Genomic DNA, 27,839 nt, shown 5'->3' on the forward strand with positions numbered 1-27,839 from the left:
TTTTGTGTGACTTTGCACTAAAAACAAGGACGTAAAATAAAATCACAATTTCTTCTGAAGTTGTTTTGCTTAAGGTCAAAAATTCCCAAAATTATTTTGTGCCGGCATGTTTCGTATTTTTGGGAGCATAACATAAAATTTAACATTTCAACCCAAAGCCAGCTGAGTTTCATCCAAATGGATCTCTTAAAGATACATAAATCATTATAAGGCTGGGTCTAATTAGACGTTTTTCTCTTTTGTATTCAGCTATTTGTGTAATTGAAGTTACCACATCACACAGTTTGTTCCCGCATGAAAAATACCTGTAGGTAAAATTACACTAAAGTACACTACCGTTCAAAAGTTCAGGATCACTTGGAAATGTCCTTATTTTTGAAAGAAAATATTTTTTTTCAATGAAGATAACATTCAATTAATCATAAAACCAGTCGAGACATTGTTAATGTGGTAAATGACTATTCTAGCTGGAAACGGCTGATTTTTAATGGAATATCTCCATAGAGGTACAGAGGAACATTTCCAGCAACCATCACTCCTGTGTTCTAATGCTACATTGTGTTAGCTAATGGTGTTGGAAGGCTAACTGATGATTAGAAAACCCTTGTGCAGTTATGTTAGCATATGGATAAAAGTATAAATTTTCATCATGAAATTATCTGGGTGAGCTCAGAGTTTTGAACAGTAGTGTGTATGAGAGCATTACATAAAACATTCTCCCTGAGATCATGGCTGTCTCTGACTAGTTATCAGTTATTTGGAGAGTGTTTCTTGGCTTGCTTTCTATTCCTGTCACAACACCCACACGTTGCTGCAGATGCTGCTGCTTCCACTCTCACAACTCTCACCATTGGTCATCGAGGAGCAACACTCCTCCCATCAGTGGATGATCAACGAGGCGCTCAGGCTGCAGAGCTGAGTCCTGACAGGCCCAGACAGGCTGCGTTACACTCAGAGACACTTCAGCTTATAGCAGAGAGCCATCTGAACATACAGCAGAGTAATGCATGCTACAGTGTTAGCACTGCTAATGCAAAAAGTGACCACTACAGTTGCCCAACCATGAATCCTATGTCCACGATGACTGCATCCACCTCTAAAGCAGCCTTTCATGGGCAGATCAAACTGCTGGGGGACAAAAATGAGCCCCCTTTGAACACCCATCCATCATCTATATACCTCTTAATCCTCATTAGGGTTGAAGGGGGCTGGAGTTCTATCCCAGCTGACTCGGGTGAAGGCAGGGGACACCCTGGACAGGTCTACATATACAGACAAACAGTCGCACACACATTCACACCTACGGGCAATTTAGAGTCACTAATTAACCTCAGCATGTTTTTGGACTGTGGGAGGAAGCCGGAGAACCCGGAGAAAACCCACGCATGCACAGGGAGAACATGCAAACTCCATGCAGAAAGATCCCAGGAAGGCCGGGATGCAAACTGTGAATCTTCTAGCTGCAAGGTGACAGTGTCAACCACCAAACAACTGAGCTGGAATATCCCTTTCCTATAATCTCGACCCATATTTTCTGTCTGGTAATTTCAATGAACTAAACTGATTCAGAAATATACAACAGCCCATAACTGACTGAGCAGTCTTAAAGGTGATAGGATGTTCTTAAAAGAGACGTTCAGACTGAAATTACAGATGTGCTATCGGGGGATTGTTACATCAGGTGCTAATGAGACGAAAAATATGATCCAGGAAGTCCATTTTGAATGGTAAATGGTTGTATTTATATAGCGCTTTTATCCAAAGCGCTTTACATGATGATATGTCACATTTACCCATTCACACACACATTCACACACTGATGGCGGGAGCTGCCATGCAAGGTGCTAACCACAACCCACCAGGAGCAATTAGGGGTTCGGTGTCTTGCTCAGGGACACTTCGACATGAGCACGACGGGCCAAGGATCGAACCGCAACCTTCCAGTTACAAGACGACCACTCTACCCACTGAGCCATGCCGCCCCTTTTGAGTAATGGAGCTGTAAATCTGGAGGTGTATCAGATACTACAGGGCGTCCCTAAAGTCTGGACACATTGGAAATCTCATTAACTATAATTTTTTGTCCTCACAGAGTAAATATGGCTTTTTCTAAAGAAGAAAGAGTTGAACATGTACTTCTCAGAGGACATGAAAGACTGATATTGGACATGAATGTAAGGATTCCTCTGGGCTTTTCCACAGTGGCAAAGATGGTTAAAAAGTTTAAAGAAACCGGCAGAGTCGTGGACAAACACTGTTCTGGATGACCAAATGTATCAGCTGAAACTAAAGGATTGGTCAAGGCTAAAATTTACGCTAGTGCCCAAAAAATCTTGTCCCCAACCCGAACCCTGTCTTTCAATATGTCCATCCACTGAGAACCACTAGTTCAACTCTTTCTTCTTTCGACAAAGCCATATTTAATCTGTGGAGGCAAAAAATATATAGTTTGAGACTTCCTATGTGTCCAGACTTTAGGGACACTCTGTAGAACACCGCACAGCAGATTAGAATAGTCAAAAATGAAATGTAATAACTTTACCACAGCTGGAGTTATTTCTTCTTAACAGAGCTGACTGAGGATATGCAGAAAGTGATTGTAGCTTATCAGCTGAGTTGAACTATTTGCTTGTATTCAGTTTCTTCTATATAAACTTCTCCACGAGAGAGAAATAATTTGCAGACAGTTATGAGGCAGTCGTCGTCCTCCATGTCGGACCGTGTGGCTTTCTGTTCTATCAAAAGTCAACACTGTCAAGCAGGACGTACCAAAGTTCACCACAGTTGAACTCTGTGCACGTTATTTGTGCAGATTTATTTGGCCCACACCAGTGAATCTACTGGAATTTACTGATGTTGCAGCAAAACTATGTTAGCGAGCATTGAGGGAACACAGACAATGAACTTTGTGAGTCCGGTGAGGTAGTGTTGATCCTGACAATCCTAAAATGGTAAATAAGTACTCTGATTTTACTGCATCCTCACAGATCTGATGTGAATACCCTGTTGATATGTCTTACACCTAGCACACAAACACTGGACTATGAGAAATGGGAAAAAGAGAGATATGGTTGCTAAATCCATATGAGGAGTAGGGACAACTGTTTCAAATACATATTTGTTGAAAGGCAAATATCGTTAGATACTTCTCTATGCTCATCTCTGTAATCCCAGCCTGTGGGAGTTTGGCTCTAAAATGAGATATCCACCAATTTAAAAGTTGACACCTACAAGCTTTTCTGTGTAAGTGCTCTTTAGAGGCTGCACTGTGTCTTCTCAGTCGGCCTGTGAACATGTAATGCTCACTGACGTCAGCGTAATAGATTTTGCAATGGATGTGGATGTTTGGAAATGTCTTTTTAACTGGTTTCCCGTGTCCTGCGGGGGGGAGATGGGAGGAAGACCAGCCAAGAGAACGGCTTCGGCTCGTCCATCAGCCCAAGATATCTAAATATTTATCCTGTGATCCACATTTATCCATTCACCGCTGCAGCTTTCTGGGTCTAAAACATTATGTTTCTGGGAAGATACACGAGTATACAGTGTTTATCCAATGCTACCCACAGAGATTTATCCTAAACTGACAGGATTTGCAATAACATACATAAATTGTGCTGTGTGTGTGTGTGTTTCTCTCTAAAAATCATTAGAGTCATTAATTTGAGGCCTCCAGCAGCTGGGAAAGTCTGGGCAGGAGAAGTGAATGAGTAACGGTTGCATCAGCAGTTGATATCCAGGTGCTCTTGAGCAAGGCGCTTAACTCAAAGCTGATATACGAGATTAACCAGCCGTACAGCATCGCTGCTGGTTTGGGAAACTCAAAGGAACGGTGTGAAAAAGTAGCACGTCAGCCAGTTTTACTCAAATATTAATCAGTCTTAACTAGTCACGAGCGTGAAAAAGATGAACATTGAACATAGAGGCTACTAAAAGGGGTGAGTCTTACTTTTAAGTGGAACAAATTAGGCATACATCCACAGACAGGGTGTGGCACAAAAAACAACCCCAGGAACTCAAGTAGGCAGTTAAGAAAACAAAGCTTTTAGTAAACATAGCCTAGTACATGCGCATAGACTCTTTAACGTCATTTTGAACTGGTGTATTTGTTTGTCATAATGATATCCACTTAATTTTATGGGATTAAAAGGCCATACCCTATTTCTGGTTGTGAGTGTAATGTATACATTTGCTTTGCTTTTCTACTGCTAACATCTTAAAGGTTGAGCTGCTTTAGTAAGATAGCTAATTTTTACAAGCTTTGTCGATACTAGATTAGCCTTATTTGCCCGTCTCTTCAGGCTGATTTTCACCAATTGAGTCTGAATTTACACCAATCATGGGCTCAGTGTTATAACTTTCCATTTTTAATGTAGGCTCATAAATATTATTAAATACTCTCATACAGGTAATTCATTACCACCTCATCTAGCCCACCCAGTTCATGTCATATATTGTTTTTTTTGTTCTTTTGAAACAATGCTTAGAGATAAAAGCTTGGGGTCACTTGGAAATGCCCATATTTTTGAAAGTAAAACATTTTTTTTCCAATGAAGATAACATTAAATTAATCACAAATACAGTCTAGATGTTGTTAAGGTGGTAAATGTCTACAGGCGGTCCTCGACTCATGTCGGAGTTTCGTCCCTACGGTCGATTTTTGCCGTAAGTCGGAACTCCATCAGAAGAGTCTGACTTGTGCTTGGGAGCCATAATGAAGGGCAAAAAGTTAGTAAAGTAGCACAATCCAAGGTGGTGTACAACTGGCAAATGTAAACAAAGCTGTCTTATAGCACCGTATGACGACGCATTCATCCGCTCCACTCTCCAACTAGTTCCACACAACGAAACGCCACACATCGTAAACTGAGGACTTACTGTATTCTATGGATGGATGGATGTTTAGTGTGTTAGTGACTTGTGCTAACACTCTTACAGCCATTCATAAAAAAGCATTTTGAAAAAGAATTTTCATCAGGATGTTGCTGGTGTAAAGATTAAAATGTAGAGGCAGCAACTGAAGCATTCGATGGAAAACAGCTCATCGGAATCAACAGATTTACTAGGATTTGTCTTCTGGGGATCACAAATCTTTGTAGTGAATGAAACCAAATATTCTGCTGTGAAGCAAAGCGTTGGAACAATGATCCACAGACTCACAGACATGGGTCACAGTCCATATACCGGTACATGAGCACACATAACACTCTTAGGTGCTGGTGGAGCTGATCAGTCTCAGTCCTCAAGGAAGTCGTACCGGCCAGTCAAAGCTCATTGGAGCAAACAAACCAGTATGACATAAAGAGGGGTCTGATGAGAAACATGTAGTCAGAAGAAGACAAGTAAACACAGCAGGTAATGTGGGACCTTTGAGTCCTCACAAAGAACAGAGAACTCCGTCTGAAAGAAGAGTTAACGAAGTGTAGTTCAAGTTTCATGGAACCAAATGAAACCAAATGAAGTTTTCTCTTGTTGCTTCATGCCACGGACACACTACAGAATGCCATGTGTGAAAAGGATATTGTGCATATTGGATTGTCTGTGGTTTTATAATTGTTAGAACGGTCCAGACACCCTGCTAGTGGAGCTCAACGACAACCGACAGGAACCGAAAAACTAATATCAAAGTATAAAGAAGCAACATTTGCAAGCCATGCAGTCGGTGGTACTGTTTGCTTTAGTTGTTTTGGATTCAAATCTTAGGAGGAAATACTGAGGCCTTAAAACACATGCAGTGTATTTAAGTGATAGAAAATGCAACAAATTCAATAAAATGTACAGTGGGTACGGAAAGTATTCAGACCTCGTTACATTTTTTACTGTTTGTTATATTACAGCCATTTGCTGAAACCATTTAAGTTCATTTTTTTCCTCATTAATGTACCCACAACACACCGTATTGACAGAAAAACGTAATTTTACATGTTTGCAGATTTATTAAAAAAGAAAAACTGAAATGGTGACAAGTATTCAGACCTTTGCTCAGTGTTGAGTAGAAGAATCCTTTGAAGCTCAGACAGCCATGAGTCTTTCTGGGAATGATGCAACGGGTTTTTCACACCTGGATTTGGGGATCCTCTCCAGTTCTGTCAGGTTGGATGGTGAATGTTGGTGGACAGACATTTTCAGGTCTCTCCAGAGATGTTCATTTGGGTTTAAGTCGGGGCTCTGGCTGGGCCAGTCAAGAACAGTCAGAGTTGTTCCAAAGTCACTCCTTCATTATTTTAGCAGAGTGCCTTAGTTCATAAACCTTCAGCCCAGTCTGAGGTCCTGAGCACTCTGGAAGAGGTTTTCCTCCAGGATATCTCTGTACTTGGCCGCATTCATCCTTCCTTCAATTGCAACCAGTCGTCCTGTCCCTGCAGCTGAAAAACACCCCCACAACATGATGCTCCCACCACCATGTTTCACTGTGGGATTGTATTAAGGCCAAAAACTTCTATCTTGGCCTCGTCAGAAGACGAGAATCTTATTTTTCATAGACCGGGAGTCTTTCTTAAGTTTTTTTTTTTTTGACAAACTCTATGCGGGCTTTCCATAAAGGCCCAACTGCTGGAGGGCTGCAGTGATGGGTGACTTTCTAGAACTTTCTCCCATCTCCACACTACATTTCTGGAGACCAGCCACAGTGATCTCTGGGTTCTTCTTTAGCTCTCTCACCAAGGCTCTTCTGCCCCGATTGCTCTAGGAAGGGTTCTGGTCATCCCAAACGTCTTCCATTTCAGTATTATGGAGGCCACAGTTCTGTCTCTGAGCTCTTTGGACAGTTCCTTCGACCTCATAATGCTCATTTGCTGACAGTTTTGTGTGTCTTTCCTAATAAAGTCCAGTCAATATAATTAAACAAAAGTGGATTCCAGTGAAGGTGTAGAACCATCTCAGGGATGATCAGTAGAAATGGACAGCACCTGAGATAAATATGAGCAAAGGGTGTGAGTACTTCTGGCCATGTGATATTTCAGTTTTTCTTTTTTAATAAATCTACAAAAATGTCTACAATTCTGTGTTTTTATGTCAATATGAGAAGCTGTGTGTACATTAAGGAGGAAAAAATAAACTTAAATAATTAAAGCAAATGGCTACAATATGACTTTGAATACTTTCCGCAGTTTTTAATTTTGGAGTCGAGGTTACATCACAGCATGAGAATGAACATTTATCATCCTCAGCGGGCTTCAATGGGGTGTTCTCTCAGAGTCCTTGAGCTGTAAAACACTTCATAAAGCGGCGGCCACGTGGGGTCTCTGATGCCGCATGCCACATTGCCAACTGAATTATGATTAATGCTGTTTATCGCCATCTCTTCAGTTAGATGAAGTGTGGCATCGCCTGTATTTGTGTGACCTGCAGGTGGAGCGTCACCGATGGAGAGATTAGGAGGCTCATCCCACATTTAAACAGCAGCGACACACCATTTATCAAACAGCAGAGGAGGAGCCCGCTGGTCCGAATCTCTCCTTCTCAGGCTAACCAGACACTAATATATCCTCTGGGCGATTGTTTGGGGGATTTGCAGAATGCGAGCCGGGTCTAAGTCACCTCATTTGTCTTTGTATTTCACCCACACGCCTGATGTTGACCTTGGCTCTGACCAGGCCTGCTGCCGTGTGCCCCGAAGAAGAGGGCGTGACCTCACTTGCCAAGACCTTCCTGTCCGACTAAATGGATCCCCTCACGTTTCAGAGCAAGGACGCTGCAGAAGAACAACAGAGGGAGGAAAGCGATGGCAGGACGGTAAAGTGAGACGAGAGACATGAAAAGACAACATTTTAGCTTGTAGGCCGCGGGGAATGACAACAAACAGGGGGCCTCGAGTGAAACAGGATCCGCTGCAGAGGGAGGGTGGAGGTGGGGGTTTTTCTACGTCTGTGGAGTCCCGACCGTCAGCTTTTGATCAGGCAGCATGGGCATACCGATACCCAGAGCAGAAAGGTTTATCACGGAAAGTGGGATAACTGTTTTGTAATTATATTTTTAAAATAAGTTTTTGTCCTTCCTGTTACGAATTTTCTGCAACACTAAAATTAACACTGATCAAGGTCATGAGATTTACAATGCCAAAGTAAAAAAGAACAATATTTTTTTACTACTGATGCTTTTAATATGTACTAGACTAGTGATAATTTAAAAACCTATTTCAAAAATCACAACTTACCTGTTTCAGTCTAAGGCATTTTGTTCATAATTGAGATCCTGTTTTTGCTATACTTTGCAAGCAGCAGTGGTAGTAAATAAATGTTTTAATAATTGTATATATGTGTGTGTGTGTGTGTGTGTGTGTGTGTGTGTGTGTGTGTGTGTGTGTGTGTGTGTGTGTGTGTGTGTGTGTGTGTGTGTGTGCCATTCCAGAACCGGATGACATTTTACATCCCACTTATCAAATTTCAAATAATCCACGTACAAAATACTAAAACAGTTCAAATTAAATCTAAATCTCCTTTATTGGGATTATTTTTTTCATTGATGTATCTTGTTATTTTTAGGGGAAAAAATAATCAACGTAATATTTTAAATAATAATTATTATTCATGGAACGTGTGTCCCACAACAATCCTGTTAGTATAACCTTTTTATCTGGTAGAAGAAGAAGAAAACAGTGAATCACATGAAATGCTGGAATTAACATCATCAAACAATTTTCCAAAAGAATGTGTAGAGCAAAGCTATGTCCTCTCTTGTATTTTTCACATTTTCATAGTATTGTCAGCCTTCATTGAATGTCTCACTCTACCTCATATTATCAGGATCAGACTCATTCTTTTGACTGTTTTCCATCAGTCAGTTTGTCCTCTTGGTCAGCAGTAACAGCTAGCTAAATATCTAGCTTCTACTGCTGAGAAAAAGCTAACATTAGCATGGATTAGCAACCCTGTTACTATGATTAGAGTAGGGTTAGCAAACAACAAATAAAACATGGAATAAAAATGGTACCATTGATGTGTAAACTGAGCCAATCAAGCCTTTGATAGTTTATTACATATTACGGATGAATATGAAGTAGAAAACAGAAAAAGAGAAATGTTTCCAAAAAACAGCCTAGGTTCCTCCTTGTCTACACCTGGTTTTAAAAACTTATCTGGCAGTCGGATAAATGGACAGCACCAAATATGAGATGAATTGTGACATGATCCCTCAAAACCACCTGCTTAGGTGTTCTGAGACACATCAAACCACAACGCTACAAGTCCTGATGCATCCCGACAAGCATGAAACAGGAAAATGCACCTTCATAGAGGTGGTAGCTGTGCTGTTGGGCAAGTCACACATGACTGAACACTTGTAGTAGCTCATACATGTAATCAGTAGAGGCTCATGGAAGAGGGATAACTCTGTAAAAGTGGCTACGCTGCAATCTGCAATGTTAAAAAACTGTATTCCAGAATTGAAAGAAGCTTTCAGATCATATTGGAACCAGCAACCGGAAAGTAAAATAAGAAATGACAAAGATTTTACCTCCATCAGAAACATTCAGACCTGAATTTTACATTACAATTACAACTCAACAATTTCATTACTGTTCACTTTTCTAGTTTTATTTATAGACATATATATTTTTTATCCTTACATATTACTGTTATTTTCTGTCTTGCTAAAATGTTCTTGTGTGGAAGAATTTTACAGTAAAGCTGTTTTGCATTGAAGTTATCTGTAGCCTACATAGTTTTTATTGTGCCACAAAGTTGTTTTTAAGGTGAGGGAAAGTTCAAAATCGTGATCTCACTGTCAAAGCACCTTATGGAATGTTTACAATGAAAACACAAGCCCAATGAAATTATTATCAATATTTCAGAGTAATTCCCACAAACAGAGTATATGTACATTGGTGGGATGTGTGAGTTTGAATTATGCTGATCCATATTGTATCTTATAACTGCGACCAATGATTTTTTCCTTGATAAAAACCAGTTACCCTGGTTGACTTCTAAAAAATAAATGAATACAATCATGTGATTCACTGTTTTCTCAGCTAAAAGGTTATGCTAACAGAGTTCCATGCATAATAATTAATGAAAATAATATGCTGATTTCTCAAAATTACAAGCAACATCAAAGTTTAACCCTCGTGTTGTCCTGACCAAAAAATGTTGTTGCCTTGTCTGAAAAAAGTCTAAAAATTCAGAAAAAATTTCCCCAAATCTATCTATCTATCTATATATATATATATATATATATATATATATATAAAAAGCAAAATCTTCAGGAAGAAAATTCCTGAAAAGTTTCCCTCAAAAGTTTTATTTTTTTAAATAAAAAATCCCCAAATTTGACAGTGAAATTCATTAGATTTTGGTTGATTTTTTTCCTGAATGTTCTTAAACATTTGTTTTAATTTGTTTTTTCCACCAAAAAAATATTCAAAAATTTCCTAAAACAATTTTGAAAATGTGGAAGTTTTAACTGTGAAAATATATTTTTTTCCACATTTCTAAAACTTTAAAACGGGTCAATTAGACCCGCAGGATGACAGGAGGGATAAAATAAGAGATCTAAATTTAACTGTTTCACTTGAGATTCAATGGGACAAGAGGAAATGGCATTTTAGGAGGGACTCCAGACTTATTTGGTATTTGAAAAAATATTTTTCAACCATTATTTTCTTCAATTTTTTTTCTAGATTTGGTCTCAAAACAAGTACATTTACAAACCAACTGCATGTTTTAGTATTTTGTACATGGATTATTTTAAATTTGACGGTAAAATGTCCTCCAGTTCTGGAATGAACCACCCAGTTTGGTGCTCCTTGAACACCTGTAGCTCTCACCAACAAACAAGTCGACAAACGTCTAAAAGAAGTGAGTATATATCAGTTTTCAACACTTACCGTGAGTCCAATAACGCCGAAAAGAAGTCCACCTTGCTTCAGTAATTGTTTGAATGCAGCCATCTTCTTACTTTTCTTCCTCTGTGTTTCATTTATAGACCACGAAGCAGCAGCAGTGTATTAGAGGCACATTAGCGCCACCTGCTGCTGTGGAGGGTGAAGCAGAGATAAACCAGAATCATGAATACTGAGATGAGGACTCCTGCCGTTGCTCAACTCTCCAGTAGAGAAGCATCGCGAATGTACAAATAACACAGACAATACAATAATCTCTAAAAAATAAAATAAAATAAAATAAATCAATAAACAAAATTTAAAAAAGTATTCGCCCTTGATCTCAGTTTTATTGTTGTTTTTTTATTATGTTTGTGTTTATTTATGATGATTGATTTTGCTTAATTTGTGAAGCATCTTTTTTATGACAAGTGCTATATAAATTATAAATGCAATTTATTATTAAATGTTTTTCATTAGCCTGTTCATCTAATTAAACTACTCCTCTACCACCTGGCAGATTCACTTCAGTTTTAATCTGGGCTTCTGAAATCCACTCTACCTTCATTCTTCCTTCATATATGTCCTTCTTGAAGATTCTTCGTATGAATATACACTACTGTTTAAAAGCTAGGGGTCATTCAGAAATGTCTTTATTTTTAAGAGAAAATCTTTTTTTTTCCAATTAAGATAACATTAACTGAATCATAAATCCAGCCTAGACATTGTTAATGTGGTAAATGACTATTCTAGCTGTAAACAGCTGATTTTTAATAGAATATCTATATAGAGGTGCAGAGGAACATTTTCAGTGCAGTGCATCAGCGGTTAGCAGGTTCACCATGCAGGTAGAAGATCCCTGGTTTAAGTCTTGCAATCCTGGGATCTTTCTAGATTGCATGTTCTTCCTCCCACAGTCCAAAAACATGCTGAGGTTAATTAGTTATTCTAAATTTCCCATAGGTGTGAATGTGAGTGTGATTGTTTGTCTGTATATGTAGCCCTGTTACAGACTGGTGACCTGTCCTGGTGTCCTCTGCTTTCACCCTAAGTCAGCTGGAACAGGCTCCAGCCCCATTTCATCCGAATGAGGATTAAGCGGCAGATAGATAATGGATGGATGTTTTCCTGAAAACAGCTCTCACAGTTTGGTTTAGTTTACACACTTCAATAATATACTCACATTTTAATCTTAGCATCTTAAGCTCTGAAAGGGTTTTCACTTTTCAATATTACCTTCATGGATATCTACCAGTCACCCAGTAATTTTTTAATAGTATATTAATGGATATGCAGTTTTTAATCTTATCTTTTTGTTTTGTCTCTCAAACCAGAAAGTCTAAATTCAAAATGTCATCATTTTATCTGTTGTCGCCTGCTTTTAACATCTTTGGAGCGACTCTTAAAATAAAATAACAGAAATTCTGTTGTTCATTGGTGGGAAACCAGAGAGGGATGAATATCTGCTGCTGGGACATGTTGCACCCTCAATATCTGTAGAGCCGTCTGACATTTTATCAATCTGAGGAGGATTTCAGAGACTCTTCAATTTGAAATGAATGATGAGGGCTCAGAAAAAAAATGGAATCACTGGGCAATTATTCAACAAGCTGCTGGAGGAACAAACATTACGCCAATTATTCCATTTCACCCACTGCAGTGGAGTCTGTTAAAATAACTGTCTAGCACAAGGGTGTCAAACATGCGGCCCACGGGCCAAAACTGGCCCTTCAGAGGGTCCAATCTGGCCCGCAGGACGACTTTGTAAAGTGTAAAAATTACAATCTGACATTAACTGTAGATTGTACATTTGTAAAACTATAAATTTAAAAAAATGTCTAGACCACGACAAGTTGTTTTGATCATAAAGTAAAAGACTACATCATTCAGTTCCAGAGTGACTAAATGTTGTGCTCCTTCATAGATCCTCTGTGGTCTGTAAGTTGTAATGTGTAAATGATAAAATGAGGCTTAATGTTGTAGAAATTGAATTTACTTTTCTTGAAAAGTGATGTTTTGTAAAAAGGTAATTCCTTAAATGTTAACATTTTCAGAATGCACATTTTTGCAGAAACAAATGAAAAAAATGGGAGTTGTGGTTATTTATAGGTTATGCTGTGATTTTACCGGTCCCTGGAGATAAAAATGTGCTGAATGTGGCCCCTGAACTAGAATGAGTTTCACACCGCTGATCTAGAGACTGAGGTCTCGACTGAAACCACTCGTGTCTCGGAAGAATCTTCAGTCTTATCAAGCAGTCAGTGCATGTTTTCGTTGCGTCATATTGAAAGAAAGACAAGTAGACGAATTCATAGTCTCTCAGCGCTTGGAGAGCCAGCACCAAGAGAAGACCCTGCTTCTGCGAGGAGCTGCCTTAGCAAGTTTATTTACAATTCACAAAATACAGGTGTCGCCTTCAAACAGCGTTCAAGCATTTCACATTAGTGTCTGACAAACCACTGCTTCCTCTCCTGCTCTCACTCTCTATTGCTCTTCATCTTTGGTTTCCCAATTTTGAAACTTCACGCTTCACACGAGGAACACTCCTACAATCATTTTTAAATACTCTTTATCCATTTATTCCTCCTACACACACACACACACACACACATATATGGGCTGTTTGATTTGAAAATAATCCAGGTTTTCCTTTTTGCTACTTTCCACATGAGGAATTTGTGCGTTGAAAAAAACTTGCATTTTTTTACAGCATAGTCTTAAGAAAACTTGTACAATGTCATATTTATGTCACTGAACATAGGAGCCTCAAAACTCAGCTGGTTAGAGATTATATTTGCACAGATTTATACATATATGCAATCTCTCCGTTTTATGGCTTCAAACACGTTGCATCTCACTGAGGATCTAACTGTGTGCTGCTAACTGAAGGCATGTTTAGAAGCAGTCTCTCTTCAACCTTAATTCTCTCCTAAATATAAAAGTTTTTAAGTGCGAGAATGCTGTGCGATTTAAAAAAAAAAAAGAAAATCAGAAAAATAATTTTTATTCACAACTTTCAATATGCACGGACTACACTCCTCAGTTTATGAACAGCTCTAGTATGAAGTACTGTAGAACCTTTTCCAGTTCAATGGATTTTATTAATCTGTTCAATATTCTGTTGCACTGAGCTTCTAACAACTTCCATTTGATGGATACATTTCTGAAAATAAATTTGAAATCTGCCAGAACCATCTATGAGCTCATCAGTAACGAATCCTCTAATGGCTCCAATGGAAAAGTCAAAAACATGTACACGACTGTTCAAAAGTTTGGGGTCATCCAGACAATTTCACACTTTGATTCATGTGCTAACATAAGAGCACAAGGGTTTTCTAATGAGCTTTTTAAGCTAACACAATGTAGCATTAGAACACAGGAGTGATGGTTGCTGGAAATGTTCCTCTTTAAGGAGATATTCCACTAAAAATCTGCTGTGTCCAGCTAGAATAGTCATTTACCACATTAACAATGTCTAGACTGGATTTATCATTCATTTAATGTTAACGTCGTTCTTTCAAAAATAAGGACATTTCTAAGTGACCCCAAACTTTTGAACACTAGTGCTTGTGGAAGATGCTCTTGCAACACAAAACCTCTCTTCCTACGGTCATTTCAAGAACTCTCCCTCACTTTTATTTGACCCTAATCTTCAGTAATTAATGTTAAGCAGTGAAAAGCACAGAGAAGCCATGCTGAGATCAAATCCAGTCAGCTCTGCTCTCCCTCTCACACACACACACTCATACCCGTTCAACTCAAGTGCTGAATACTTGAGTATTTCCTAACTAAATCTGTCTCTTGAAATTGAGAAAATACCCGACAGGCTGGGATCCAACGTCAGGGAGTTCCTTAGTCCACTTAAAATAAACACTCTTTTACTCTTTGCTGAGTGGCAAGTACATTGTGAAAAATATCCAATTAAAATGTGTTCCTCTGTAATATTTCAGCATCTGCAAATAGCACAACAGAATTAGCATAGTGGTTGTCCAGTGCGCCCCCTTGTGGTCAGAAAGGGGAGGTTAACGTGCAGTTTTGTTTTGGTTTAAATACATTAATTTGTAACCATGAGGTTTAAGGGTCTCCCAGTCTTTTCATTGTGACATTTTTTTCTTTTTAAATTAATTTAGACAATATGCACAAAACTACTACAATAAATTCATTGGAAGTGAACGTAAAGGTCCTAAAACTAAAGCTCTGACACACTTTTACCTTTGATTTTTTTAATCCAATGTGCGGGATTTAAATCAGACATTCAGTTATTCTTACCAACTGCACCAGGTAGAGAGGAAGTGAGCACTTCTTATTCATAGGGACAAATTCAAACTTCGCTATGCCTCCACAGTGTTTCTCCTAGAAAACCAGTGAGAGGAGTTTGTCAAGTTGGACACGATAATGAACAGTCAGAACCAGAACTTCCTGCCACTTCGAGGCCTTCTTCTTCTGCACGTGTACTGATGCACTAATGAAAGCCCTGCCTCACCTCTATCTGTCCTCACCTGCACTGAACTAGATCAGATACCATTATAATTCAGTAAACAAGATATAAGCTTACTTGTTGCTCAGATAATCTAAGAGCTTTTAATTCCTTCGGATGTTTAGAAATCAATACCGACTCCACTGATCAGCATGGAGAGATAAACCTTTGATTTGCCAGGTGTTTATTTGTCTCCGTCTCGATCTCCACGCAGCCGTCTCTCGTGCTGCCGCTTGGTGATGATGTATTTGAAGAACTCGTAGACGGACCAGCTGATGGCGGTGGAGGGCATCTGGTAGATGACGCGGGCTTGGACGCCTTTAAAAAAGGCCGGCATGCCTCCCATCCTGTACACCGTCCGAAAAGCCTCGCCCAGGCCAGAAATGTGTCGGCTGCCAGAGGCCGAGGCGGCGGCTCCGACCGCTCCGCCTGCCGTCGCCGCCTCTGCTTGGATCACGTGAATAGCCTGAGCCTCCTGCGTGTTGAGGAGGGTCTTGCAGACGTCGAGCGGAGTCGTGGCGGCGGCGGCCACAGCTCCAGCCAGGGCGCCGGACACAACGTGAGAGGAAGGGTTGTACTGTCTGTGAGGGTTGAGGAGCTCCTGGAGGTACTCGTAGGTCATGAAGTGGAGCGCTTGGAAGGGCACGTTCATGGTCAGCTGGGTGGTGTAGCTGCGGTAGAAGGCGGCGGGGCCTTCACGTCTCAGCAAAGAGCCCACACAGTCCAACACGCCGCGGTACGGCGAGTTGAACATCTGCATACGCTGTTTCACAACTAAAAGGACAAAAGAAAGGCCACATCAGGAAGACCTCATCAAACCTAGGTATGTAATAACGCTCTGACACACACAAATAATAAAAAGACACCTAAAATACTCCCAGAAAAAGCTGCATATATCATTTTCAGGCAGCTTCAGAAAGGTACTTATCTTTGCAGGGCTGTTCTGCTGGTTTGCATAAACATTCTGGGGTGATCCTGTTATTTTGTCCGTGTCACTTGCATCGGAAACTCAAAATACATAAACTTGTGGTAAGGCTCATCTGTTTTCTCATTTAGCGTGTACATTACGAAATGTTCTTATTTTTGAGAGAAAAGTAGTTTTTTTCCAATGAAGATAACATTAACTGAATCATACATCCAGTCTAGACATTATAATGTGGTAAATAATTATTCTAGCTGGAAACAGCTGGTTTTTAATGGAATATCTCCATAGGGGTACAGAGGAACATTTCCAGCAACCATCACTCCTGTGTTCTAATGCTACATTGTGTTAGCTAACGGTGTTGAAAGGCTCATTGATGATTAGAAAACCTTGTGCAGTTATGTTAGCACAAGAATAAAAGCATGAGTTACTTTTGAACAGTCGTGTTTATACGGTCACGTTCTCCATCAGTAATTATGAACTATCAATAACACTCCATTAACAGTATTAGAAAGTTTGATAGTTTCACTAATTAGATGCAAACAACTGTGAAAGTCTCATAATAGCCAATTACACCCCTTGATAATGAAGCCCCTTTGCCCTCTGTGACACATCACGCAGCTCTACATCTATCCATTATCTATACAAACAAATACAGTCAATAATCATGATCCATTTACTGTAATTCTAGCTTCTTTTTTTTTTTTTTTTTAAAGTAACAAGACCTTCAGCTAAACGTGTTTCTCAATTGCCATGTCAGTAACGGAGCAGTTCAGTTGTTGGTGGAACATTTGAGCTTCTCCTTCAGACACATGAGTCTGTAGCTCCACCTAGTGTCCAGATCGCAAAATGCATCACTCTCACTTTCTATAGTCTCTGCAGCATGTTGAGAGCTTCCATGAAAAGACCAACACTAACACTTTGACATACAGGATGCACAACTCGAGAGTGTGTGCACATCCCACCAGGACGAGGTCTTACCTTCAGCTGGGTTCATGATGGCGTCGTGCAGCACTGTGGCCATGCAGCCTGCCACTCCTGCAGACCACAGAATAGAAGAAGATAAAGCCGCTTCCTCCCGCTCACATTTTCACTGAACTGACAAATTTTTCAGTGTGCGCCTTAAAGTGACGCAAAACATTTGCATAATTAGCTCCATTAAAGCATATATTAAACTTCCTTATACTACATTCTCTGTTCCCAGAGTGTCAAACATGCGGCCCGCGGGACAAAATCGGCCCTCCAGAAAGTGCAATCCGGCCTGCAGGATGACTTTGTAAAGTGGAAAAAATACTGCAAATTGTACATTTGTAAAACTATAAATTTTAAATAATTTCTAGACTGACAAGTTGTTTTGATCATGAAGTAAAATACTAGATTGCTCGTTGTTCTTTTGTGACTCATTTTTGTTATATTTTGTTTTAGTCTGATTTTGTCGTTTGTCTCATGTTTTTGTTGCTTTGCTTTTTTTGTCTCACTTGCGTTGTCTATTTTTTTGTCGCTTTGTTTCTTGCCTTTTTCATCATATTCCTCATTTCTGTCATTTTGTTTTATGTCTCATTTGTAACATTTGTGTATTTTTTGTCTCGCTATGTCATTTGTCTAATTTTTTTGTAGCTTATTACCTTTCTTCTTGTTTTGTTTCATGTCGTTTGTCTCACTTTTTGTCATTTTGTGTTTCATCTTATTTTTATCATCTTGTGTTTTGTTTTATTCATTGCTTTTTGTCTTGTTTTTGTTGTTTTGTGTCTTTCTTTGTCTCACTTGTGTCATTTGTCCATTTTTTGTCGCTTTGTGTCTCATTTCTGTAATTTTTGTCTGACTTTTGTCATTTTGATCATAAAGTAAAATACTATATTGTTCAGCTACAGATAGCTGTGACTAAATGTTGTGTTCCTTTGTAGACACTCTGATCTGGAAGTTGTAATGTGTAAATGATAAACTGAGGCAGAATGTTGTTCAAACTGATCTCACTTTTCTTGAAAAGTTTCAGAATTGTACTTTTTTGCACTAAAATAAAGGAAACATTTGGAGTTTGGGTTTTTTTATAGGATATTATGCTCTGATTTTACTGGTCACTTGAGATTAAATTGTGCTGAATGTGGCCCCTGAATGAAAATAAGACACTTGGTCTATTCTATTCAATCACTTTGAACAGAAAAATGAAAAGCAAGTGCAGTAAAACGTGAGCATCAGGAATAAAAACTTCTATTTTCAGTAAGATCTGTGTGTGTGTTTGCTGGGAGGCATCTTACCGTTTGCAAAGTGGCTGTTCGTGCCAGGATGAATAGCGTCACTGAGCGAGAACTTGATCTTCTCGTAGCACGCGAAGTAGAGAGCATGTGCAGGTCCCGCCCCCACCGCCAGCACGTTCACGCCTCTGATTGGTCGCCACACACCTTCAGTTCGTACGATCTGCCGCAAGGCGTCCATCACGTTCCTGTAGCGCGCTCCTGGCTCGGGCTGTAGGCTCTGCATGCGAGTCTGGAGCAAAACATAAACACAGAAATCAATTAAAATGATGTCAGATTTTAGGCCCTTTATGAAAAAAAAATCCAACACTGCAATACGTCAAAGATTAATTTAACAACTGTAATTCTGCACAATTGCAATTTTTCAAGAAAAGTTGTGTCAGAAAGTACACATAAAAAGGAAAGGCCTTTAAATTATTTCAGCTGGAACTTTAAATCTAAAAGTGCTCCAACTGCAACTGAAGTGTGGGAATCCCATTCAAGCACAAATGTAACCCATATTACAGCGGGTTTAAATGACGAGTAGCAGTTTCAAAAAGTGTGTCCGTATTTCGTGCAGTGTGCATGTTTGTGTCTCTACAGTATATTCTGACAACTTGGTGAACAGAAACAATGCAAACTTCCGGCCACGACCACTGCACGCTTTTCATAAATGCACGCCGAGCCTGCACTCAAACCATTAACCACAAAGCAGAAGTAAAAGCTGTGCAGGATGTGTGGCTTATCAAAGCGCTCAGTCGTCACTTGTGTTGCTCACAGATAGGCTGCTCTATTTGCTCACGAGAAAGCTCAGTGAATCTGTGCACGGCTAACAAAGAGAACACATTACCAGAGCAGTGAAGAAATCTGGAAAACTCCGGGAAAAGATGGTGCAATTCCTGAAGTTTTTAGAACATGCAACAGGCTCACTCCCTTTCCCCTCAGCTGTAATGTTTACAGCAGACAGGGCTTACATGGACATTCCTGCTTCTGGGAAATGGTAACTCGTATGGAATGTGCTTAGTCATTTAGTGTCTGCAAGTCTGGGGCTATTTTTCCTGCTTTTTCTTTTTTAAGAGGGCATGAGTTGGTGAGACTGCTCAACCAAAAAGCAGATTCACATGTTAGTAAACCCTAAAGACAATCAGGAAGGTTGTGAATTCGAGGGACTTCAAAATGTACTGTGGTGTGTCAGTTCTTATATCAACTATCACCAAAGAAATCACTATTTGGCATTTTTCTTATATTATAGCAACATTACATCGAGCTCTGTTTAATGACAGGTTAACTGTTGGGGGGGGGGGGGGGGCACTAATTTAGAAGCAATAAATCTTTAAACATTCAAGGAAATGTTTTCTTGGCAAATGCAGATGGCACGATCACATGAATTTCCTTGTATTACTTGTTAGCAGGAACATATTTTCATTTCATGTCCTGGCAGGTCAGAAACAATCAAGTCTGTCTTTTTAAAACAATTTGTGTTGAGGTAGTGTAGTATAGTGTAGTACACACAATTCTCTCATCCGTAACAGGGGTGTTAAACATGCGGCCCGCGGGCCATTACAGGTCCTCCACAGGGTCCAATCCGGCCCCTGGGACGACTTTGTAAAGTGTAAAAATTACAGAGAAGACATTAACTGCAAATTGTAAACTTGTCAAACTGTTAATTTAAAATAATTTCTAGAACTGACAAGTTATTTTGATTATAGAGTAAAATACTAGATTGTTCATTGTTCTCTTGCCAGAATGCTGTGTCCCATTTTTGTATTTTTTTGTTTGACTTTTGTCGCTTTGTTTCTAGTTTCTGTCATTTTGTGTTTCCTTTTAATCACACTTGGGTTTTTTGTCTTATTTTCATCACTTTGCATTTCACTTTATTCATTGTTTTGAGGACTGATTTTGTCACTTTGTGCGTTATTTGTCTCGCTTGCGTGGTTAGTCTGTTTTTTGTCATTTTGTTACTTTGTCTATTTTTAGTTTTGTTTCATGCGTCTCATTTTTTGTCATTCTTTGTCCCACTTTTGACATTTTCCCTCATTTTTGTAATATTTTGCCTTGCTTTTGTCATTTTCACCCTGAACTAACATTAGTTTGACACCTCTGGTCTATATCTGGTCTGGGTGGTTGGTGTTTAGTACGTAAAGCTTAATGCCGATCAGTGACAGACTAAATAAAACACTGGTGTGTACTCAGAATGGAAGCTTTTGAAAAAGACGTCATATCAAAATATGGTAAAAATCAGGGTATTAATTGTACACCAGTATGTCTGCACTCCAGTTTACTCTAGGAAGCTGATTCGGGTTTTTCTGTTCTCATAAATATTCTAAGAGACGCATGAATTGGATCAAGGTACAACAACTAATCAATGAATGATGATACTGAAATACAGCCACATGTATACAGTTAAATAATAGAAAATGTAAATAAATTCTAATTCTATGACTCTAAATTATATTAGCATAATCTAAAGCAGGCTTTTAATTCTTTTTAAGCAGACGAATAAACCCCGGCTTATAAAAAGCAGCAAAGATGAAATGTCAAAAATGGTGAACAATGTCAATCAGTGTTTTGTGTCTTGTTTTGTCCACAACTCAGATATTACATTTACTATTATAGACGAGAGAAAAAAAAAAAAAATATTTACGTTATGAGACGTCATTAACATCAGTAAATAAATATGTTAGTCAACTGGGTGCAGGAAACCCAGATTGGGAAAATACAGAATCCACAGCTTAGAGGAAGTCATCTGCAGACATTACTGTAATCCAAACTGACTTCCTTAAGCTAAAAAGATATTCACCCGCAATGGTCTGTAACGCACTTCCTTCCTCTACTTCAACTTTGTGGCTGAAACAGTGACTCACAGTCTGGAATGAAGTAAGACAAGCTAGAAGCTAAGATTTGTAGAACTATTCTTCCTCGTTCTTTGAGTTATACAGCTACAGTTTGCTCTCGATGTCATTTCTTCCTTTTGCAAACAGATCTCTTCCATGTACATAAGACTTCATAACCTGACATTTAACCACTCTGGAGACTTAACATTTTTGTTTTCCTTCCTTTATTTGTTGAAGGCTTTCTAGAAATTATAGAATTGTCGACATTTGTGCTTGACATGCTGTTTCCTGCATTATGTTCCATCATAAATCTAAATGTGGACATTCAAAATGATATTTACCTGTGATAGTAACTGTGACAATAATTCAATTTCCATTCATTTAAAAAAGCATCTTTAACTCTGACTTTGTGAGCTTGATCTGAGAATAATAACAGGACAAAACATGTTACTCTGATGTGAAACTATGCAATGAGAAATACCACAAAAACAAGAGGCTGATTAAGTTGGAAGTTGTTATTTTTTGCACAAAAAAGGGCCACAAACTGCTGGAGAAATTTGGAGTGAATGAAAGCTTTGTTTGATTGACCTGCTCAGAGAAACCACAGAACTGAGAGTTAATAGTCCTTCAAGGAATGGCGGAGTTACGCAACAATCGATGTACGTTTCTCCATCTGTTCCTCTGTTAGTAACATCACTCAAAAACAGACTAACGGAATTGGATGAAAATTTCAGAGAAGGTCAGAAATGACACAAGGACCAAGTGATTAGATTTAGGCAGTGATGAGGCTTATAGTCTGGATCCACAGATTTGTTAAAGATTTGTGCATCATTGTGAGATAGCAGCACGGCATCACAGTAACCACAACAAGTGAATGCTACATCAGCTGCCTGCTGATGATCACATGATTGTGATTCTACTACAAATCCACCGCTATGGACTTAACTGTCTGAAATGATACAAGGAACAACTGATTAAATTGTGAGGGTGTTTCTGAGTCCCATCAATTTCTGCCGCTACATATTTAAGTCACGCAATTCAGTATCCGCACATAACCTACACATGCATAACACACGCCTGTGCTCAGCGCAAGGTCATTTGTTTGTGGGTTCATCTATATTAAATGAAAACATTCTATGATGAAGTGATTTCTGATCATCAGTAACTAAAAAACAAATGCAGCATTTCTGACAATGCCATGTGGGGGAATGAACAGCCTTGGAGGAGCACTGCACTCTGAGTGCTTTTCTTGCTTATTTTCTGATGTAATGTGAGCAAAAACAGGTGGCGTAAAGAGCACAAGAGACTGCTCCAAAACAAAGAGTAACACTGCAATGACTGCTAAAATTGCGGGACATTTAGAAGAAATCAACCAGACTTCGATTTGATTGTTTTCTACTGAAGCTCCTATGATCACCATGACCTGGATGACTGAGACAGATTACGAAAATGCCTTCTGACTCGTCACATTGATTCATTTGACCAGTCAATTCACGTGTCCTTGGTAAAAGTGGGTCGGAATGTCTGTCCAGTAGTTTTTGTACATGCAAAGGTCTGACAAAAGTTAATATTCAAAGTCCAAAAGGAGTGAGGTTAAATGAGTGGTGAGTTTGGTGCTCGCATTCAGCCCCCCCAAAAAATCAGCTGACACAGAATGCACGTCAGACTTTCATACTGAAAGCTACAGCTGTATAATCTGGACTGCAAATGCTCAGCTTCATAAGCACACTGTCGTCACAGCTAGGGTACAGGAAATTAATGTTCTTTTCAATTTTGTAAACCAGGAAATAATAAACATAAACCAAATGGATAAGCAAAACATTTTCCCTGAGTTTTTTTTCCTCCCTTGTTTGTTCTCCAAGAATGTTCCTGTTGTCAGCACCGTCTACAACTTGTTTTGAATTTCTGCTACCTCGGCTGTTCACCCCTTTAGGGACAAGTTGCTCAACACCTCACTGTGAATAAGGTTAATTTAGTGGGCATAAGTTCATGGTTACATGTACTCAGTTTAGTCTCTTTTCCAGTTAAGGCATGATATAAGTTCTTCACTAGAACAGGCAGTGAGAAGTTAAGAACACCGACAGGTTAAGGCTAATGTAAGATTTGCATTGGAGAGGGACCTGACATGCACAGCTGTCATATCATACAACAATTCTCTTCAAAACTGTGGAATTGTCACAAAACTAGCAACTACAAGTTCAAAGCAACAGTCTCAATAAAAGTATGTTAATATTAACAGTGTGGATAATAAATCTAAACAGTTATGTCACTGACACAATAAATGATGACTGAATTAGTAGATAACGGTGAACACTACCACACCTCTTCTTCTAGGTCAAGGTGTATTTCATTTCCATTAATTCATTCATTCACTACTGACTGTTGGCCTAGTGACTAACGACACACATAAGTTACTCAATTACACCTTTATCTCCTCTGAATGAACTTCGAAGCATGACTTAGCTCGAACAGATTCTCCACAGTAAAAGATCAGAGGTGTTCTGTAAAAACCTCAAACAAACCAAGCAAATGAACCTACAAACCCTCCTTTGTTTATTTTACCTATTAATTCTTTTGGTATTGGACTTTGACGAGCCTTTCCTTTAACTGTCGAGCACTAAGGTAATCCCTAAAATGTTGGATGTTTTATAAAAACAGTATTAATACTAACATTACTTTACAATTACTTGTTTAAAAGCTATTTAAATGGTCCGACAAGCACTCCCATTGTGACTGTTAAACTTGGAGTTTAGTGATTCGTGGCTGTACCTAACCGAATTAAAGATTTGTGGAGAAAGTCGGGCTATCTAGTTTTCAAGCCATTTTAATGGCAGTGACGCTACGAGGAGTGAGATTTGTAATTCAGCAGGAGAGAGAATAAAGTCGTAAAATTAACATGCACGTGTCCGATAATGGAAACGTCTTAGCTTTACGGGATAGTCGGCTAATTTATATAGACGCTAGCTAAGTGACAGATAAAGGTACTGTCCAGATTAATGCGCAAACGTGTCAAAATTAAAGTTAGACGGAGGTAAATGCACACTCTGCCCTTTATACGTCTATGTTGACAACCGTGCGTGACGTTATTTAATATTTGTTGGTTAACTGACCTCTGTTAGCAAGGTTACGCCTGTTAGCTTGTAAGCTAACGGTACTAGAGCTGAGGCTTGAATGAGGCCTACATTAGCTCAAGGTTTATGCAACCAGCGACAGTGTTGAATGTGACATAAACAAGGCCAAAACACGTTCAAATTCAAAAATGTGTTGCACTTTAAATCTCTGATACCTTGACACAGTCGATGGGGTACATAAGGCAGTGCTCCATGATGCCAGCCACGGATCCTGCCAACATGTGTGTGCTGGTGGCTGATCCTTGAGGCAGTCCTTCATAGTCTATTTCTGGCTCCACAGAGGTCGAGGTCTCTGGCGTTGCCCGATGCAGCATCGGGACAAAGTCGTGCTCCCCCGACATTCTTGGTGAAAAAGAACCAACGAACCCCCCCGTGGCCTCCAGGAGCCTTCCGCCCAGCATCCGCAGCTCTGCCCCGGCTGCAGCGCCCGTGACCCGGCTGTCGACGCCTGGCGTATCCACGGACGTTCGCCGGGACACGAAACCGTCCGCTTCCATTGGAACGAAGAGATTTCCCTGTAAGGTGTACTGGACCAGGCGACCCGCTTGTTGGTGTCGTCTTCCCAGCGGCTTAATGACCACCCCGGAGAAGGTGGGAGAAAGTCTTGGCGGGTCGCTGCAACTGCGCGGCTGGCAGGCAGCTGTGGTTAGTCCGGGAACCGGGAGACCACACCGCCAGTGGGTTTGCCACTGAACCACGCTAAATTTAGAAGCTAATTCGATGGATTAGCTGTCAATCATTAATCGACAGATTCAATTGGCCAATTTCGTCTTGATAGGAGGCGGGCATGTAAAGTGGGCAGTCTCAGCGTTAGTGGGCCTAGACGATTTCGTAACATCGTGAGGTCACATGTTTGTGCGGGAAGAGTTTATGACCGGAACAGCGTGTTATAAAATACTTCAAAAATATATTCTTAGGGACATGAAATGTAAAATTAAGAGCCAAAATTGTAACGTAACTTACCAACTTCATTATCTGTGCTTGAACGCTAAGTGTCGGTGTGGAAAATTGAAATAATACAGGCTCTAAGCTGTCATATAATGAAATAAATTTCAAAAAGCCTAAGTCAAAAATGATAAGATGGGTAAATAAGAGTTATGAAAGGTCTTAGATAACTAACTGGGTAGTTAAGATAAGATAAAATAAGATCAACTCTATTCATCCCAGAGGAAACTGTTTTGCCAGAGTGCTATAAACAAAGGTTAGTGAAATACACAGTCACAAAGAGGTTAGTAGTTAAATAGAAATCAAATAAGAATACAAAGTACAAAACGAAAAGTGCCTGTGTTTGTGTGAAGTGTCTAAAAAAAATCAAAATTAATAAATAAAATAACATAAAATGTAAACAAAGCAACAAGAAAGAGGTGAACTGAAAGTAAACAGGTCTATTAAATGTTGCTTCATTTAGGGAGTTTATTACCACTCCCAGGTGTTTTATCAAATTCTTGAATGTTCAGTTTCCTTTACTGGAAACAGACCCCACATTCATGTATATTTATTACATTTCTTTCACTGGTGACCAGCTTCTAAAAAGACTTTGGAACGTCTCTTAAGAAGACTAACAACCAATTAAAATATTCACAAGTTTCCAACTGACGGGTTCTAATTTTTTCTTATATTGTAGGATGCTTTTATTCTGCCAAGAGAATGTTTTTTTTTTTTTATCTTAGTCTGATATTTGATCAGTTTATATGATAGCATGTTCAAAGATGACTCAGCTGATGCTTAATCTGCACAACCCAGAGTATCCAAAAGATCCACTGTCAACATCCTGGTGTCAGACACCATTGGATACCCCAAGAGGTCCTCTCGTCCAAGCCCAATGGTTAGTTAGTTAGTTTTTGTTTCATTCACTGAAAAAAGAAAAAAGAAATTCAATACAATACAAAAACAAAAGTTTCCCATTTCTGAATTAAAGAGAGCAGAAAGAAGAATAAACTGATGTAATCTGTCCCTTTAAAGCAAACAATCAGTTTTCAATGAGCAAAAAACAAACTACAAACAAAATGGCTATAATGTTTGTGAGGCATGCACAGTCACTGAGTTTTCTCTCATAACAAACACAATAAAACTCTTAAATAATTTCTTTGTATTTTAATAATTTGCTAGTTTCAATCACACCAGATTATTTTTGACTACAGAAGGGGGGCCAACACAATATTAGGCAGGTGGTCATAATATTATGCCTGATTGGTGTCCATTTATACAAGGCAGGTCAAAAGTAGACTTACACTCAGTTGGTATGCTAAGAAGGTATTGCATGGCGTGAAGGTGGAATCCATCATGCTTTATGGATCTGACTCTTGGTCACGAACAAAGACACTCTCAAAAAGAATTGATGGGACTTATACCAGAATGTTACGGATGGTACAAAACATCTCCTGGAAATCACATCTCACCAAGAAATCACTATATGGCTCACATCCACTCTTGTCAACCATCCTTGGGCAAGCAAGACTAACCCAAGCTGGACATGTGGTGAGACACAACGAAGCAGCTGTTTTGGAAACTGATAGTATCAGAATGGCTGGCAGGCCTAGCATAAAATTACAGAAGGTGCTAGGAGACGATACTGGTCTGGAAGGCAAATAATTTTTGAGTGCTGGACAGAGGGAGCTGAGGAAGAACTTTATTATTTCTAATATTACTTTATTATTTATCTGTGTCATCAATTCTGTTTGATACAATTGACTGACTGACTTGTTATCACTAGCTATTTCCAGATGGCTACACCATCTACCTGCGCCAACCTGCTAAAGCCTGAAAAAAATCTCCTCTGAAGAAAACATGAATAAATCTTTCACTGCTAACACTATGTTACAAGGCCTCTACTAAAGACGATAGGCAACACAATTATAACAAATTAGAAAACAAGAAAAGCACTCAGAGAGTGCAGTACTTAGCCAAGGCTGCTCATTCCTTGTATAATTTCCAACGGATAAGTTCCGATAAGTCCACAGTGGTCGATTTGTAGTCAGCAGATACTTGAAGTAGTGATCATTTTTTGTCATAGTGACAGAAGTCCTTAACAAATCCATGGATCCAGACTATAAACCACATCACTGCCAAAATCTAATTTATTTATTTAAATGTATTCATTTATTTAAATTTATTTATTTATTCACATTTATTTATTTATCTAAAACTAATCACTTAGTCCTTGTGTCATTTCTGACCTTCCCTGAAAATTTCATCCAAATCCATTGATCTGTTTTTGAGTGATGTTGCTAACAGATAAACAGACAGATGGAGTCACAGAAGGAAGGACAAACCAACGCTGATCGTCACATAACTCCAACCTGTTTCTTGTCTGAGTAATAATAACAGTAAAAGGATTAAAAGGCTGCTGTGATAAACAAAGGAAAAAAACGATGAGGAACAGATCAGTTTACATTGGAAAACTAGAAAAGCACTGGGAGAGCGCAGACCTC

General features: G+C 39.2%; 1 protein-coding gene across 1 annotated transcript; it reads right to left on the reverse strand.

Moving 5' to 3' along the window:
* Positions 1-13,121: 13,121 nt before the first annotated feature.
* On the reverse strand, positions 13,122-25,091 carry LOC110960434 (mitoferrin-2-like). Its single transcript, XM_051946221.1, has 4 exons — positions 24,564-25,091; positions 18,468-18,696; positions 17,194-17,250; positions 13,122-16,064 (listed from the first exon to the last, which is right to left on the reverse strand). The coding sequence occupies exons 1-4, from the start codon at positions 24,903-24,905 to the stop codon at positions 15,475-15,477; spliced, it is 1,218 nt and encodes a 405-aa protein (XP_051802181.1). The 5' UTR covers positions 24,906-25,091; the 3' UTR covers positions 13,122-15,474.
* Positions 25,092-27,839: the final 2,748 nt, after the last annotated feature.

The sequence above is a fragment of the Acanthochromis polyacanthus genome, chromosome 3, assembly GCF_021347895.1.
Source record: "Acanthochromis polyacanthus isolate Apoly-LR-REF ecotype Palm Island chromosome 3, KAUST_Apoly_ChrSc, whole genome shotgun sequence".
Lineage (NCBI taxonomy): Eukaryota > Metazoa > Chordata > Actinopteri > Pomacentridae > Acanthochromis > Acanthochromis polyacanthus.